At 34.6% G+C, this 16374-nt stretch overlaps 1 protein-coding gene and 1 non-coding gene across 2 annotated transcripts in view; one reads left to right on the plus strand and one right to left on the minus strand.

The window, feature by feature from the left end:
• The window catches only part of YIPF4 (Yip1 domain family member 4), a 36713-nt gene extending 21562 nt beyond the window's left edge, over positions 1–15151 (plus strand). Inside the window, exons 5-6 of the mRNA XM_025868022.2 lie at positions 1371–1484; positions 4454–15151. Coding sequence (XP_025723807.1) covers positions 1371–1484; positions 4454–4591 — 252 coding nt within the window. The 3' untranslated portion in view covers positions 4592–15151. The remainder of the gene's footprint in view (positions 1–1370; positions 1485–4453) is intronic.
• LOC112821356 (U4 spliceosomal RNA) lies at positions 14317–14451 on the minus strand. Its single transcript, XR_003207413.1, has one exon. It is a non-coding gene; the product is annotated as a U4 spliceosomal RNA (small nuclear RNA).
• Positions 15152–16374: the final 1223 nt, after the last annotated feature.

Consider the following 16374-nt stretch of genomic DNA (forward strand, 5'->3'; position numbering starts at 1 on the left):
ATTTTATGGTTTTGTTTCCATTGTTTATGCCGCTTTAAAAAAAAAAGTTTTTGGGGGTGCCTGACTGGCACAGTTTCTTGAGCGTCCAACTCTTGATTTCACTCCAGTTGAGACCAAGCCCCACATCAGGCTCCCTGCTCAGCAGGAACCCCCCCACCCCTGCAAACAAACAAACAAACAAATAAATAAAGAGGGTTTTTTCCCGTCTTCCCTTTTAGTATAGTTTCAGGAGGGAATGATATTAGATAATGTGTTCAGTCCATCATCTTTACCTAAAAACTGTTGAATAAATTTAGAATAACATTTACCTATGAAACTTTTTCACTCTGCATATATCTGCATATAAAACTTTGAAATAATTCTAATGGAGACTTAAAATTACATTTGTTCACATATTGTTTGTTATATCTTTGACACAACCCTGTGTAATATTTATAGGAAAATAGGTATCGCTAAATGTCTTGGTAATTTAAGACTGTTGATGTAAGATTAAATTAAGAGACTTAGATCTTACGGGCGCCTGGGTGGCTCAGTCAGTTAAGCGTCTGGCTTTGGCTCAGGTCATGATCCCAGGATCCTGGCAGGCTCCACACTCAGCAGGGAGTCTGCTTCTCCTTCTCCTTCTCCCTCTCCCTCTGTCCTTCTCCCCCCAACACCCTCCACCTGCCTCCCCCTAATCCTGCATGTGCACGTGCTCTCTCTCTCTTTTTCAAATAAATAAAATCTTTAAAAAAAAGAGAGAGAGATCTAGATCTTAATTTGAACTCTTTCTCCTACCAGTTTTGCTTTCCTGAACAAAATCTCTCTAAAATTCAGTTTCTTCATAATGGAAGGCAGTAATACCTACTTCATAGGATTGTTGCTGCATTTGATCTGTCTTGATCTGTCACAGAGCTTGGCACACGGTAGTCACTAAATATTTTTTCCTTCAGTCTCTCCTGCCTGCCCTCCCTTCTCTTTTCATCTGCGTTTGTCACACGTAGCTTCTTTAGACCTTGAATTTTTTGTTTAAATAAGATGGTTGTGGTCCCTTTAAATAATCCTTCTACAGCTTTAAGGGAAGTAGTAAGAGAATATACTGCAGGTATAGTGAAGGTAACTGGATATATAGATCTCAAAGGGAGAGAGGGCTGGAAATGTAGATTTGGGTATCATCAGAAAGTTGATGATAATTGAAACTATGGTGGGTTGATGAGACTGTCCAGGAACAAAGCAGATAACATGATAATTTGAAATATAAAGCATAGGATACCTGATGATTTCTTCTTGTCATGTTTATGTAAGTACAACCAAGAATATGTGATGTTCAGTAGTGATTAAAATAATTACCTTGATTTCTATGATACTTATTTAAAACTTAAAATTCACAGGTTGCATATGGCCAAGTTCTTGGAGTTATAGGATATTCACTACTTCCTCTCATTGTAATAGCCCCTATACTTTTGGTGGTTGGATCATTTGAAGTGGTATCTACACTTATAAAAGTAAGTAGTGTATATTATAAAAAGTAACTGTTTACTAGTATACAAAAGTATACTAGTTATCTGCCTAAGAAGATTATAATCTGTAACAATCAAACATTTTAAGTGTTTTGGAAGAGTGATCTCACTCACTGATTTTACCAATTGTATATCTTTTATTTTCCCATTTTAATCTCCAAAAATTATAATGTATGTTTAGGGGGGAATAAAGAACAAAGAGCAAATAAGGCTACAGGATACTGCACTCAGATAATTTTTTTAATGTTGAATTTTTCTCCTCTGTGTTTATAATACAACTTCATGTAACTTAGATTTTGTGGAAGATATTAAAATTTTACTGGACATTTATTTAATAACTATTACTCCTATTTGAATAATAACTGCCTTATCAAATATAATAGACATGGTTGTAATAAATTGGCTTTTCTGTATTGTAGAGATCAGGATTTCTTCATGCTGTGTTAAATTTAATACATATAGACCCATATGAAATATTTAATGATAATATTAAGTATTAATAAGTAGTAAAATAACTTAAATTTTGGTATTTATTTTGAACAACTTTCGGAAACAAATGACTGCTTTAGCATATGTATGTATATTACACAATGAATTTAATGTTTTTCTTTATGAAAAACTATAGAATTTCTTAAGACTACCACTTTCAGAACTGCCATTATGTAGCCTTCACATTAAAGTATTTGTTTTTAAGTAGAGCCACTTAATTTTTATGACATTTGCTTTTATTTAAAGTTGATTACTAATTCAAATATAAAAGAAATGATTCTTTTTAGAATTAACTACAGACTAATACTGACATATAAGCATTGGGTATTAAAAAGTGTGGATTTTGGAACCATTCAGTTCTAAATTCAAATTCTGGTTCTTCCACTTACCTGCTGCCTCCCTTGGGGGGATATCTTCTCTTATCCTCCTCTGCAAATTGGGAATCTTGACAACTAATTTTTAGGGTCTGTTATCTAGATGGTGAAGGATAGATGCTTGATATAGAGTAGGCACTCAAGCGGTAGCTGTTGTCATTACAAATGTTACGAAAGAATATTTTGAGAACATCTTTGTATGTTAGAACTGCATGAACATTTTAGAGACCAAGTAGAATATCATTCTTTTCTCTCCATTCTAATCTTAGTTTTTTTTTTTATAATTGGCATTATATTAGTACTTAGCTTACAAGTCTTGCAGTGCAGAAGCTAGCCCCGTTGCTGGCATTTAATTATCTAGCTTTAGTGAACATACCATTTTACTGAATCATTCAGGATCCTTCCTGTGTGTGTTGTTTTAACTTGGATTAAAGTCTGTTTGAATACTTCTGAGACGACTCCCAAAATTGATAAAACTGTGTGTCCTCTGGTCACTTAGTAATTGAGTTCAGCTAAAAGTTGATCTTTAATATTCTTTATGCAACTTATGAATGTATTATTACAAAATGGCAAAGTCTTTTATATCATTAAAAATTTAGGATATGATTGTTTTAAACTTCAGATTTTTCTTTGCCAAAATTTTTTCCTAGTTGTTTAATCTTTTGGTAGTGAGCTATTGTATGTTCGTTTCAGTCCAAGATTTTTTGAGAAATATGTTGCAAAACTTGTCATTTAAGTCTAGCATTAGAATACAGATTAATCTACCAGCACTATTTTTTAACATTAAATCTCTATAACTCTTACAATCTTTAATCATTTATTTATAACAAAAAATGTTTGACATACCAAGGCAATTTGATCATAACCTTGTATATTTCCCTGTACTTTTGAAAGTTTTTAAAATATTTTGTAGTTTTTTTGTTTTAATTTAAAAAACATAATAGAAAATTGGACCATCTCAAATACATTTTCAGGCTGCCAATATTTATTTTTGACCTCTCTACCAGTGGTTCTCAAGGGCAGTTTTGCCTCCAAAGGACATTTGCCCATGTCTGGATATATTTTTGGGTGTCACAAATGAGTTGAGTGGAATCTTACTAGTAGTATGTAGTGGGTAGAGACCAGGGATACTGCCACAAGTCCTACAATGCACAGGACAGCTTCCAACAACAATTATCCAGCCCCAAAATGTCGGTAGGGCGAGGTTGAAAAATCCTGCCCTGTGCCATGTCTTTTTCTATCCTAGTTTCCCTGATTTCTACCCTTGAAGTTCTTCCTTTCATTTTAGTCTATAAAGTGACTACTTCAATAAGTACTATATAAATTTCTGGTGGAAATAATTTAATATTAGATATGTGTATAATCAGAAAACCGTGGCACATTTTATTTAAACTCTTGACCAAAATGTTATTTTTTTCCTCCTTTTTATTTAACCCTATACTTTTACCTATTCCTGGGAAAAAGCTGTTATACTTAATAAACATTGTGTAAGATTTTCACTTAGTCTGTTTTCCTACTTCTTAGAAGAAGAAACAGGAAAAGGTTAACTTTGTAATGATCAGTTCATTTTTCTTTCAGCAACCAAATTTTTTGAAGCAGTTGGCCAAAAGTTGCCTTATCTTAAATCACCAGGGACACTGTTAAAAAGACCTTAGTGATTTTGATTCAGCAGAGCTAGAGTGAATCCCAGGATTCTCTCTCTTTTTTTTTAAGATTTTATTTTTAAGTGATCTCCACACCCAATGTGGGGCTCAAACTCACAACTCCGAGATCAAGAGTCTCATGCCCCACCAAGTGAGCCAGCCAGGCATTCCCCTTATGATGCTCCTTTTAATAGGTACCCCAAGTGATTCCTATGATGAAACAGGTTTGATAACAAAAGATTTCATTTGCATAAGACAAGGAGCACAGCAAAGACAAAGATTCTTAATAATTTTAAACATTTTCAGTAAGTTTTACTGTTTATCACAATTGGTTGTCAGGGTTGTTTTAAGAAAATACCGTAAATGTTACTTTACTCTCTGATATCCAAAATGTTAATTGAATTGCTAATATACTGCCTTTTGTCTTTTTTTTTTTTTTTTTTTAAAGCTGTTTGGTGTGTTTTGGGCTGCCTACAGTGCTGCTTCATTGTTAGTGGGTGAAGAATTCAAGACCAAAAAGCCTCTCCTGATTTATCCAATCTTTTTACTATACATTTATTTTTTGTCCTTATATACTGGGGTGTGATCTAAGTCATAGATGAGTAGAAAAAGACAATGTTACATTTGTGTGTAGTTTGGGAATTCTTGCTGAGGTAATTGAAGGAAGCCTGTTGCTGATAAAATTTTACATGTTCTACATGTAAAGGCAGGTTTGAGGTCTTTTTAAAACCATATTTTTTGTATTTAATTAAGCATTTGCAGTTATCTGGATTTTTTTTTTTTGGTCAGAATTCCAAATTCTGTTTGATTCTTCATATTCCAGTGAATAAAGTATAAAAGCATTGTGTTTTTAAGATTGTGTCAATATTCACCTAAAAACTTGTGCCAAAAGCATCTGGAACGGTAATTATATTTCATTCAAAGGGTAAATATGGCACCATCCTGATAATCTAAAAGTGCAATTTTTTTTCTTTAAAGGGTTTTCTCCTGCATCACAGATCCTGTAGATATATATTTATATTTATACATATATATTTATGAAATAATTCTTATTATTCACAAAATATATTTCTGAATAGCCTAAAAGTTAAGATATTTTAAATCTCATGCTTAACCATTCTTTAATTTGGCCATTAATCTTTTTATTTATAAATTCAAATTTGTTTTTTAAATTGTATATAATTTAAAAAGTCTCATACATGCTTCAGTATGTCCTTATTAAGAAGTCTAACTAAAACTAATTTTAACAGTTGCTGATGTAGGTTTGCTTGGGTGTGCTCTGAAAAACCTTTTTTGAATGCCTAAATAGCTGATTTCAGTTTCTGTTTATCTTTCTGACCAAAGGAACAGAGGTATAATGGATATGGCATTATTATCATTGTTAATATGTAGAAAAAATAGTAATATTTATAGCATCAGTAAATATTTTTAAGTGGTACTCCTAAGTCATAAAAGTTGCTGAAAAGAGACCTTTAAAATCTTGTCCTGAACAATGTTAAATGAAGTAGAAAAAAATAAAATGCTTCCCAGCTGTGTGTTTTGTTTTATAACACCTTGTCCTGTATTACTAACAAGTATCAGGTACTCTTTAACAAATGTACATTATTTGCTAAGCCCTAAGAAATTTTAACTAGTAAAATTTTTGTTGCAAATTATTTCATAGACTCTAGGTGTACTTTAGTTAGTATTACTTTGTAAAGTAGATAAAATACTTTATTATGTCCATAAAATAGCAAATGCCTGATAACTATTAGCAAATTATTATATTATCCTTTCTGGTCTCAGCTGGAAGAGTTAACTGCTGTCCTCAGTGTGCTAACATGGCCATGGCCATCTCTTAGTATGTATTCCTTTAGGAACCAAATGTGTCAGGAAATATCCAGCAATTCTGAAGCAAGTCTTCAAATTAGCAAAGTACCAAGCCCATCTCCTCCTTTCACGCCTCTCTCCCACTAAAAAAAAGAAAAAGAAAAAACTTATTTTAAGCCACAGGAAAAGTGTGAAGCTATCTTTGAGGCAGAATAATGTGAAAATTACATATACCAATTTTTTTAAACAAGCTTAGCGGTACAGAAGCACCGGAGGGATAGAATTTCGAGAACGTAAAATAATATGAAATTGTGAGGAAGGATCAGTAACTACAGAAGCAGCAACTGTAAAATAAACATTTGTCACACATAAGAAATTTCTGAGGTCAGTACTTTCTTATAGTGGATTATTATAGTTGATGTTCATAGTGTTGACCCTGGAATCTTCCCTAAGAAGCTGGGGATTTGGTATCAGGGGGTAGTATTTTACTAAGCAATAAGTCAAAGAATTTGGGACCCATTCTATCAAAAAATGGTTTAATTTTTTTAAGCTATCATTCCTATAAGATGTGAATGAAAAGTTTATGTATGTGGGTCATGTTTATTACCTAATAATGTAAAATAAGGTATTTGTGTTCTAAAAAGATATTTAAAAATATTAGCATTTAGTCGTGAGGACTACCCTATTTAGGGTCTATATAGATACAGTTTATAGTGTTTCATGTTCAGACAATATCTTCAAGTACTAATGAGCAAAATAGTTAAAACAGTTTGTCAGTTTGGAAACATTTTGTAAATTTGTACAAGACACAGTACTGCTAACGATAAACTGACCATGACAATGTCCTTTCCTTGAATTTTTATATAATAATATTTTCTAAGTCATACTGATTTTAAATCATGATTCCAACCTAATATTAGTTCAGTAGTACTTTTAAGACAGAACTAGCCAGATAGTGTGTGTGTGTGTGTGTGTGTGTGTGTGTTTTAAGTGTTATCAGTTGTAGCAATCATGAATGTTAATCCTCAAAAGGAGAATTATGAGAAATATTTACTTCTGTTTCAAATTGATTGTAAAATAATTGAAATTTTGATTAAAAATCAAAATCTCTATATAATTTTCATTGTATTAATAAACAAGTTAGGAATATTTATAAAGTTTTATGAACCATTATTAAACTTGCTTATTTCTAAGGTCTATTATAAGACAGTTTAGATATAATAATGTATGTTTCCAAAAACTCCCCAAATATTAAAATGCTAATATAGAGTTTTAAATTAGTGAAAATTTGCACTGACTTAAAATAATGAGGTGGATATTTTTGTTTCAAATTTAGTCAAATTTACTTTTTAAAATTCCAGTGTAATTAAACATTGAATAAAATAGTGCTTCTACAAACTTAATAAAAACAATATTTTTCATATTCAGCAAAAGTAGTTGAATATTTTAAGATGATTGTTATTTACTTACCTTTTACATTTTTATGCATATTTTAGCCAGTTTTAGGCTCTAGGGAATGGTAACACATTTTTAAGTTTTGTTATAATATCTTCCATACAACTCTTTTTTTTTTTTAAGGTTTTATTTTTAATAATCTCTACACCCAACTTGGGGTTCGAACTCACAACCCCAAGATCCGGAGTCGCATGCTCTACCTACTGAATCAACCAGGTGCCCCTCATACAAGTCTTTTTTTATTTTTCTTTGTTTGTAGTTGAACAAGTTGGGTTTGTTGTGTTGTTCTTTGCAACAAATGAGAACAACACACATCAGAGGCTTGTGTTAATACAGTTCTTTCTGGTTGCATGGTATGGCAATCTGAAATAAGCCTTAATAGAGCTAAAAATCACTCTCCACAATTCTCTGTTCTGATAACATAAAAAAATAGTGTTTTACCATCCTCTTTCACAAATGGTTTCTTTAATGGAACCCTTGTGTTACATCTTACCTTATACTACTTTTTAATTTTCCTTTATTTTTTTTAAAGATTTTATTTATTTGAGAGGCAGAGTGAGCAAGAGAGAGAGTACAGGAGCAGGGGCAGAGGGAGAAAGAGAGAAGCAGACTCTCCTGCTGGGCAGGGAGCCCGACACGGGGCTTGATCCCAGGACTCTGGGATCATGACCTGAGCTGAAGGCAGATGCTTAACCAGGTGAGCCACCCAGGCACCCTTTAATTTCCCTTTAGAAGCTGAATTACAGTTTATTTCTCATTTGTATGATTTCCTGGAAGTAGTTTGTATGTTTGAGAATCTGTTGCCACTTTTTAAATAAATCCCAAAATAAGATTTTGACATCAGTAAAAGCTAAACATTCTTCGTCTTTAAACTTCAAATCATGATATTTTCTGAAGAAAGTTCCACTTGTGAATATATTTTCTTTGTAACAAACTGGTATAAAGTTTAGACACTACCATGTCTCTATGGAGTGTAGTGATCTGAAAGAATTCCCTGTACAAGGTATATTATTAAACATGAAGCTTAAGGTTAGGCTTCTCGTTTGAAATTCTTTTGATATGCTGAGGTTGCAGCATGGTTAGATGTTAATTAAAGGAAAGAGTGTCAGGATGATTAAGATGGCATTAGAAAGGGGCGCCTGGGTGGCTCAGTGGGTTAAGCATCCAACTCTTAATTTTGGCTCAGGTGATGATCTCAAGCCCGCATCAGGCTCTGAGCTCAGCTGTGAATCTGAGATTCTCTCTCACCCTCTGCCCCTTTTCCCCACGCACATGCGCGCACTCTTTCCCAAATAAAATCCTTTTTTTAAAAAATGGTATTAGTAAAATAATTCCCAATTTTACATTGTGTGTTGGTAGTAATCCTGGTTTTTTCTCTTAGTTTCAGTTTCAGTTATTTTCAACTTATTTTCAGTTTCAATATCCACAAGTTTTTACTTTGAAGATATTTATAGTATGCAAGTGCTTGAAAAATAATTCTTAAACATCCCTTCTGGATAGTTCAGTGGTATACTAATGCTGTCACTGAGATTTTTTTTAAGTTAGATATTAATAGGAAAAGTATGTTTTATAAAATTTTTGCTTTTAACTTGTAATTAGAGCACGTGAAGATTATTAATATAGTGGGGAAGTAAACTTTGCTACCTGTAATAATTTTATTAAATTAACACTTGGAATATAAATTAGGTGTATTGAGAACAGAAACCTTGGTTTTTCTGCAATAGTTGCCACTGAGCAATTCTTATTAAAAACCGAACAAGTAAAAAAAGCTTACCAAAGTATTTATACAGGATCAATTACACAGAATGACTGGTTATGAGAGAAATTTGTCATTTGGTGATAAAAAAAGATAATGTAAAAGTGGATTGCTGCTCTTCACATTAATAAGCACTCATTGTTGAAGGTAAATGGTTGAAATTCCATATTTTTGCTTGATTTTATAATGACCTACTCACTTTTGTGGAATTAATCAGTTGCTATATGAAGTATCACTTAAATAGTATGTACCATTTGATGATGAAACACTCCATGTTTTGTAATCCTTACGCAGAATTATTCTTTATGATGATGGGCCTAGGTGCTAAGTCCCTCATATTCAATCTTATTTGCCCCATGGGACTTAGGACAATCTTTGCATAATAAAAATTTATTTTCAAAGGATGGTATTGGTGTTGGCCCCAAGAACAAAACATTCAGAAGAAACAGCATTTGAATTGGGTATCCTGAATGTGAAGAGATGATAGATATTCATCAAGTATTTATTGACCCCTTTGTATGTGCTGGATACTGTGCTAGGTGCAAGGATACAGTGATATGCAAAAACCATACATGCATACCCCAACTTTAATGGGCCAGTATTGTTGGAGAGATAGGCAATTCATTTCACAAATTGTAAAACAATTGCAACAAATGGAGAAATAAGAAGTATAGGTCTGAGGTAGCAAGGGAATGTATAATTGAAGAATTAGATGAGAAAAGCCTTCCCTTTGGCAAAGATGCTTAAGCTAAAATCTTAGGGAAAAGTAAAAGTTAACTAGGCAGAGATGGGAGGGAAGACTATCTAGACAGAGGGAATAGTGAGTATGTAGAAGGAAATGAAAACCCATCTGGCTGAAGTTTAGTAGTTCATGAAATTGAACAGGTTAAATTGGCAGCATTCCATACCTGACATTCTAAGACATGTTTTCTTTGTCAGGGCTTTTGTTTAGAAGTATAGTTAGTATCAGAAATGTGCTTTTAATATTAAAAGCTAAGATATACAATTCTATTCTTGATATATACCCAGAAATGCATGTACATATGCCACAAGAGACATGTGCATAGTAACATGATTCATAATAGGCAAAAGTTGGAAACAGCATGTCCATCAACATAGAGTGGATAAATAGGTTTAATAAGACAGTGGAATGTTATGCAATGAAAATGAATGACTAAAACCACATGTAAGAACATGGAGAATTTCACGAGCGTTATGAGTGAACAAAGCAGAAGCCAAAGAACTTATACTGTATGACTCCATTTATATGAAGTCCAAACACAGGCAAAATTCAGTGATCGTGTTTAGAGATATATATTGAGGTGCAAAGTCTTTTTTAAACAGTTTTAATGAGGTATATTGCACACCACAAAGTTCATCCATCATAAGTATACAGCCTGATGATTTTTAGTAAGTTTGTATAGTTGTACAACTGCTACCACAATCCCATTGGCAAAGTCATTTTTATAAAAAAATAAGAAAGTGACCACCATAAAAGGTTAGTGGTTACCCTTAATGGGGAAGGAGAAGGTTTTTATTTGGAAAGTCATGAGAAGGGCTTCTTTCATGGGTGTTTGGTTTTTAATATCGTAAGCTGTATGTTTTATGTCTTTTCTGCACATGTGTTATAATGCAGTCTTAAACTTTTGTAATTGTTTTAGACAGGTTACACATTTAACATAGGTAAATTATCACTTCCCATCTTTTTTTTTTTTAAGATTTTATTTATTTGACACAGAGAACAAGTAGGCAGAGAGGCAGGCAGAGGGAGAGGGAGAAGCTGGCTCCCTGCCGAGCAGGGAGCCCGATGCGGAACTCGATCCCAGGACCCTGGGACCATGACCTGAGCTGAAGGCAGCCGCTTAACCGGCTGAGCCACCCAGGCACCCATCACTTCCCATCTTTTTTGTTATTATTACTCTCCGCTATAATGCAAGCTCCCCTGGGATAGTGACGTTTTCTGACATGTTCATCAGTTTATCCCCAGTACTTTTTGACTGAATACATAAACCTGATCATTGAATCCTGAATTCAAATCCACATCCAGTGAATTTCAAAACTTTAATCATTAGTCTTGAAGAGTGTTAAAATTAGGCAAAGCCTTAGAGATCATCTAATGAGTATAATCATTTCTCATTATACAGATGAGGAAATTAGGCCTAAGGGAGGATTGTCTAAAACAAAACTGTTGACCTACCAGTTGTTTGTCTCCAAACCCCAAATCCTAGTGTTCTTTTCATTACAACATGGAATAGCAGTGTTGCCACTTAGCAACATAAGTATAGTTGCCTTTTACCATAGCCCATCATATAAATAACAGAAACATCTTTGCTTTCCTTTTTAATCCTTTCTATTCCACTTTTTAAAGTCCACTGTTAGTTTTAGGCTTTCAAGTACTACACATTAATATTAAGTAATTAAGGCTCAAGGGGTTGTTCTTTGAATTGTCCTAGTATTCAGTAAACATTAGCTAATATGTTAGCGGGTTAATATTACTGAAGTCATTTAGATCAATGAAACAGGAGAGTTTCCAGAAATATATCCAGTTATGGGAAATTAGTATATGATAATAGCATATCAAACTGATATAAAAAGATGAATTATCAGGGTGCCTGGCTGGCCCAGTCAGAAGAGCATTCAACTCTTGATCGTGGGGTTGTGATTTTGTTTTTGTTTTTTGTTTGTTTTAAGATTTTTATTTACTTGAGAGAGAGACAGAAAGTGAGAGAATGCGAGCGGGGGAAGGGGGAGGAGCAGAGGGAGAGGGACAAGACGACTCCATGCTGAGCACACAGCCTGACTCGGGGCCCGATCCCAGGACCCCGAGATCATGACCTGAGCTGAAACCAAGAGTCAGATGCTTAGCCAACTGAGCCACCCAGGCACCCTTGGGGTTGTAAGTTTGAGCCCCACGTTGGGTGTAGAGATTACTAAAAAGAGAGATGAATTATTAAATAAGTGGCGATACTGCATCAGATGAGAACATACATGGTTAAAAGAGGCAACCCTATGATCAATGGCTTCACTAAATAGGAGTTTATATTTCTCACATAATAAGAAATCCAAGGATATATAATCCAGGACTAATATGGGAACTTAATGTCATTAAGGACTCAGGCTCGTTTTATCTTTTTAGTCCACCATCTTGGGTGGGTGGCTTTCATTTTCATTGTATTAAGGTAGCTGCTTCACCTCTAGGTATTACATCTAGATTCCTAGCAGAAAGGTAAAAGAGGCCAAAATGATCATGTCAGTCAAAGTTGCCTTTATTTAGAAATGGCACTCTGTGACTTTCCCCTATATTTTGGGACAGAACTGTATCACTTGGCCACCCTTGCTGCAAGAGTCTGGGAAAGTATTTTAAGCTGGGCATATTACTGCCCTAAACAAAGTCACAGTTCTGTTAGTAAGGGAGATTGGATGCCAGGTAGGTAACTAGTAGTGTCTTAGACATGGCAGGCCAGTTGGAAAAATATAAAGCTGGATCTGCACCTCACTTTTTATGCCAAAGTGAATTACAGATATATCAAATATTTTAAAAACAAAAGCCAGAAAAAAACAGGAATTAATTTTTCATATATTCTTTGAGAAATTAGGGCTTTCAGAGCATGGCAGAAAACACAAAAACCGAAAAGGAAGAGATTTAAAAAGTTGACTACATGTCATTTGAAATGATTCTATAAGAAAGGATAGGGGTGCCTGGGTGGCTCAGTTGGTTAAGTGTCTGCCTTCGGCTCAGGTCATGATCCCACCTCAGGTCATGATCCTGGGGTCCTGGGATCAAGCTGCTTCCCAGCTTCCTGCTCAGTGGGGAGCCTGCTTCTCCCACTCCCTCTGCCGCTCCCCCCTGCTTGTATGCATGCTCTTTCTCTAAGTAAATAAATAAAATCTTTTAAAAAAAGGATAAACTACAAGTTGAGAAATATTTGTAAGACTTACATAGACAACTAATTTCCTTAATAAAAATATTAGTAATTTAAAATGGCCAAAGGACATACATGGGCAATCATGTATTATGTAATATATAATAGTAAAAGAATATAATTTAAATGGGCAAGGGATATAAATGAGCAATCCAAGAGGGGAGAAATGATTTTCAAAAACAATGAGGGGCGCCTGGGTGGCTCAGTCTTTAAGCACCTGCCTTTGGCTCACGTCATGATCTCAGGGTCCTGGGATCGAGCCCCACGTGGGGCTCCCTGCTCCGTGGGAAGCCTGCTTCTCCCTCTCTCACTCCCCCTGCTTGTGTTCCCTCTCTTGCTGTGTCTCTGTCAAATAAATAAATAAAATCTTAAAAAAAAAAGACCAATGAGTATGTACAGATGCACAAATTCATTTGTGATTAAATGCAGTTTAAACAGACAACATTGGCCCCTCAGATTGCCAAACCTTAAAAAGATTGGTAATATCTAGTGTTAGTTCAGATTATGAGCAGATCTGATTTAACCGATAAACGTGAGCATGGCTGTCTCAATTGTTAAAATATTGAAATGCATCCTACCATTGGTAAATAGTATTACTGTTACTGCATTAGCACTGAAGTTAATTATGTAAATTCTGATAGAGATTTGTTCTGTTGTGACATTGATAATGGATCTTTTGTTGTAATGGCATAGGAGAAACATGTGCAACATCTGTTAGCTTGTCCTGTGTCATGGTAAATAATGTTGCTACATTGTGCTTTACCTGTGAAGCATTTCATGCCCTAATAGTTGCTACTTCTATTTGGTTTTACTTTTTTTTTTTAAGATTTTATTTAGTTTTTGACAGAGAGAGATACAGCGAGAGAGGGAACACAAGCAGGGGGAGTGGCAGAGGGAGAAGCAGGCTCCCCGCCGAGCAGGGAGCCCGATGCGGGGCTCGGTCCCAGGACCCTGGGATCTTGACCTGAGCTGAAGGCAGTCACTTAACCGACTGACCCACCCAGGCGTCCCTGGTTTTACTTGTAGTGCATTGTAATTCTTAGGTGAAAAGTAAATACATTGTTTTAGTATTTTAAAATAGAATTTATAACAAAATATTAGTAATGGATACCCCAAAACTGTTTGATACTCTCTGCTATTAATGCAGAGCATGTGCATACCCTGTGACCCAGCAGTTCCATACGCACACCAACACAAATTCAGCACTGTGCAATGGAACTTTATGCAATGATGGAAGTAGTCTGTATTCTGTATTGTCTGTACAGTAGCTATGTGGCTTTTGAGTACTTGGAATGTGATTAATGCAACTGAGAAAGTGATTTTTTTTTTTTAAGTACTGTGCCCACCATGGAACTTGAACTCATGACCCCTAGATCAAGAGTCCCATGCTCTATTGACTGAACCAGCCAGAAGCGCCTGATTTTCAATTTAATTTTATTTAATTAGCAATAATCACGCCTTAGATAAACCTCATTGGCTACGATACTGCCACTGCGCAAAGCTCCAATTTAATTTTATTTAAACTTAAGGAGTCACCTGTGGTTGTTAGGTACTGTATTGGTCAGAGTGAATATTCATAACAGCACCATTAATAATATACAAAACTGGAAACAACCCAAATAGACAAGTTATGGCACTCTCATACAATAGAATATAATTAGACTAAAAGATCTATAACTACATGTAAAATGGTGGATGATCTCAAAAACCGAATGCTTAGCAAAGAAGCCAGACACAAAATAATATATACTTTATGGTTCTATTTATGTAAAGTACAAAAACGGGATGTTGGTTACTCTTTAGTGGGAAGGAAGTAATTGAAAGAGGGTTCGGGATTGGGGCATCTAGGATGCTGTTATATTCTATTTCTTAATCTGGGTGCTAATTATATGGGTGTGTTCAGTTTGTGAAAATTTATCAAGCTGTACATTTGTAATATGCATACTTTCTATAAGGATATTGTGTTTGAATTAAACCTTGTAAATTGTAGAGGGAAGGAAAAAAAAAAAAAACACCCAGAAAGAAGGGTCAGCAAAATGTTGGTAAGCTTCTTTACATTCCTTTTAAATGTCATAAATGTTCATGTTCTAAAACTGTGGAAAAATATGATACTGAACTCTAGCTTAGAACATTTCTTGAAACATCCTGAAATGTCTTTTGATACTGTGCAAGAATTAATATAAAATAAAACAAGTGATTTTCATTTCTGAAATGAAAACATGACTTATTGCAGGTGATATGAATGATGAATGCAAACAGTGATCAAAAATGTAGTGCTGGGGGCGCCTGGGTGGCTCAGTCGTTAAGCATCTGCCTTCGGCTCAGGTCATGGTCCCAGGGTCCTGGGATCAAGCCCCACATCGGGCTCCCTGCTCGGCTGGAGGCCTGCTTCTCCCTCTCCTACTCCCCCTGCTTGTGTTCCCTCTCTCGCTGTGTCTCTCTCTGTCAAATAAATAGTCTTTAAAAAAAAAAAAAAGGCAGCAGATTCTACAATTCTAAAATTCATCTTTAGAAAAAAAAATGTAGTGCTGAAGATTGGAAGTGCTAACTCATATTTCATCCAAAAAGCAATCACGTTCACTTAAAGGTCATAGTTCAAAGATTTGCAGTCATCAATGAGAAGATTAAAAAGATCATATATCATTTTCAACTATAAAGAATTTGAAAGTGTCTTCTATAAATTTCACCTGAGAGTTTCAATTGATCAAAGAAAAAATATTTTAAAAGTACCATTCACATTGTTAACACAAACTGCTGTCGTGTTAATGTTAAGTACAAAGAAAGACTTTTAGGCATGAAATGTTTAATAAAACTTATTAATACAGACTTTGCAATTAAATTTATGGTCTCACTTATAAAACATATCTGACAAAAACAACGTAAATTTCAATCATTACTGCAAAGCTTCAATTGTTACACATAAAAGTGTTCTAATAATTTACTTAAAAGGTAAAATATCACAATTTTTAAAATAGTTTAATGGCTTTCATTGTTGCTGTGGAGCTGAAGGTAACATCTGGGGGAAAATATCAAACTTCATTGTAGGCGTTCCAAGGAAGATGATTCCAATAAGAACTACATGGAAACTTTATTACATCTTGAACAGACAGTACTATGAAATGCTAGGGAAGAATCTGGAATTATAGCCAAAATTTAGAAAGATTTCCAGATGTTTTAATTTGGCACAAAGTCACTACACTTGAGTATCTCTAAATGATGCAAACAAGATATAAATAAATGAATCACTTTATTTTTTTTAAAGATTTTATTTATTTATTTGACAGACAGCGAGAGAGGGAACACAAGCAGGGGGAGTGGGAAAGGGAGAAGCAGTCTTCCCGCGGAGCAGGGAGCCTGATGCGGGACTTGATCCCAGGACCCTGAGATCATGACCTGAGTCGAAGGCAGTCACTTAACCAACTAAGC

The sequence above is a fragment of the Callorhinus ursinus genome, unplaced genomic scaffold (genome assembly GCF_003265705.2).
Source record: "Callorhinus ursinus isolate GAN/ISIS: 27379988/994484 unplaced genomic scaffold, GSC_fseal_2.0 scaffold10, whole genome shotgun sequence".
In the NCBI taxonomy this organism is placed as follows: Eukaryota; Metazoa; Chordata; class Mammalia; order Carnivora; family Otariidae; genus Callorhinus; species Callorhinus ursinus.